Raw genomic sequence first — 2,570 nt, forward strand, 5'->3', positions numbered from 1 at the left:
GAACCATGGATCCTGAGCAAAAAGAATACATTCGCCTGCGTCGTTTGGAAATCTTGGAGAGGTTAAGGTCTAAATTTCCATCATCATCATAATTTGAATATTATTATTGACAATATCTAATTAAATAATTTTTTGTATAATGCAAAGATACTAGCACATAGTTGACATAGATGATTTGATGTTAGACATCTCTTTTGTAGTATTACTTGTGCAAGGAACATGATTATTCAATCTCTAATCATGTTAGATATATTTTTGTAGTCTTCGCTTGTGCAAGGAAATAGATGTAATGTTGTAAATTTTGTATTGTGCACGAACAATAGTACTTGATTAATCAATTTAATTTGTGATTCTGTTCTTGTCATTCTGTTTTGGGTGAAGCAATGTCTCTGTTTTGGAAGTGTAAGCAAAGAGCTGTTTGAGATTCTATCTGTTTTGGATAAGTGGTTTATTTTCTTGATAAGTGGGTGAAACAATGTCTCTGTTTTGGATAAGTGGTTTATTTTCTTGATATCTTTTTAACTCTTTTTTTTCCCCTCTCATTGTCAGCATATATATAGCACGTTTTATGTTGTACAGAGATTCTATCTAGAACTTTATTTTGTACTTTCTTGTCTCTTTTGTTTCTCCATGGTATTAGAGCCACGTTATTGTGGCCTCCAGTAGTCTCCATTTATAATCCACAAACTTCCAATCTTTCTTGGCATTACAGGAAAGCAAATACACACATCACAAGCCTTTTGAAGTTGTGACGCATTCCTTCATTTCACTAATTCAAATAAATAATCTCATAGAACATCAAAGGAATGCAATTTGCAAATTTTATTCTAATATTAAACTCAGTAAATTTCAAAGTCCAATGAAGGTTCACATTAAATACAAGTAGTAATACTTAGAAAATTAGAATTCCAAATTCCTACGACTGGCCTTGTAGTTGCTATAGATGCTCGATGAGATCCGTTTGAACTTGAGAATGAATTCCTCTATCTCTAATGGAATTATGGCGTTCAATGAACTGCATAAGGTTACAAGTGGGATTATATGACACCGGTTTGGGTCCACTATTATCGATTTGATCATAATCAAAGTCATTTGCTCCAAGGTAAGTATGTCGCTCATCTTCAACGATCATATTATGCAATATTATACATGCCATCATAATGTCCTTAAGCGTTTCAAGGTGGAAAAAACGTGCAGGCCCACGCACAATTGCAAATTGCGCTTGAAGTACTCCAAATGCACATTCGACATCCTTTCTTGCTGCCTCTTGTGCGGAAGCAAAATGTTGTCTTTTACGGTCTTGTGGTGCTGGAATTGTTTTGACAAATGTTGCCCATGATGTATATATACCATCTGCAAGATAGTACCCCATCGAATAGTCATTACCATTTATCGAGTAATTAACCGGAGGAGCACGCCCTTCAGCAAGCTCAGAAAATACAGAAGACCACTCTAGGACATTGATGTCATTGTGAGACCCTGGTAACCCAAAAAATGCATGCCATATCCAAAGGTCATATGATGACACAATTTCCAAAATTATCATTGGATCACGGGTATAACCAATATATTGACCTTTCCACTTACTTGGACAATTCTTCCATTTCCAATGCATGCAGTCGATGCTCCCCAGCATTCTTGGAAATCCACGGTGTTGGCCAACCGCTAACAACCTTGCAATGTCATTGTCATTTGGTGACCTCAAGTACTCTTCAGAAAAGATTGAAATTACCGTTTTGACAAAAAATTTTAAAGCTTTTTATTGCAGTGGTGACTCCAATCCTCAAGTATTCATCCATGAAATCAGCCGACACTCCATAAGCAAGCATTCTAATTGCGGCGGTCATCTTCTGAAGGGAAGACAACCCGAGTGTGTTAGCCTCATTTCTTTTTTGAACAAAGTATGGTTCAGTAGCTTCAACTCTTGAATGAATACGTAGAAAAAGAGAACGACTCATTCGAAACCTCCTTCGAAATACATTAGGAGGATACACTGGTGTTTCAACAAAATAATCATGGAAAAGCCTGTCATGACCTTGCAAAGGATTACGCTAGATAAACCTACGAGGTTGAACAGAATGACGACGTGATGTTGATGCTCCTTCATTGTTTAATTCTTCTATGGCAATAGCTAGAGTAAGTTCCACCTCATCATCATTAGAAGATGAGTCAAATGGAGGCTCATCATTTGGAAAAATAAAATCAATGTCATAATGGGAATCCATTAAGAGAGAACAAAAACCGAATGGAAGAGATAATTTTGTAAAAGTGTATGGAAATTAGAGAGAAAATGGTCATATTTATAGAGCAAGAATGTGACTTGAGTTTGAATTTCAAAATTTTGACATTTAAGTTTGAATTTATCATTGGGTTTAAAGTATAAAAAATATGACCTTTAGGTTTGAATTTACCATTGGGTTTAAAGTTAAAAAATATGACATTTAGGTTTGAATTTACCAATGGGTTTAAATTTCAAAAATTTGACCATTAGGTTTGAATTTACCATTGGGTTTAAAGTTAAAAAAAATGACATTTAAGTTTGAATTTACCGTTGGGTTTAAAGTATAAAA

The 2,570-nt window shown here is 34.9% G+C and overlaps 1 protein-coding gene across 1 annotated transcript; it reads right to left on the reverse strand.

Moving 5' to 3' along the window:
* Positions 1–937: 937 nt before the first annotated feature.
* Positions 938–2,225, reverse strand: LOC126727966 (uncharacterized). The gene is made up of 2 exons (XM_050433861.1): positions 2,066–2,225; positions 938–1,710 (listed from the first exon to the last, which is right to left on the reverse strand). Exons 1-2 carry the CDS (start codon positions 2,223–2,225, stop codon positions 938–940), a joined length of 933 nt encoding a protein of 310 aa, XP_050289818.1.
* Positions 2,226–2,570: the final 345 nt, after the last annotated feature.

Source organism: Quercus robur, chromosome 5 (assembly GCF_932294415.1).
Source record: "Quercus robur chromosome 5, dhQueRobu3.1, whole genome shotgun sequence".
Classification (NCBI taxonomy): Eukaryota; Viridiplantae; Streptophyta; class Magnoliopsida; order Fagales; family Fagaceae; genus Quercus; species Quercus robur.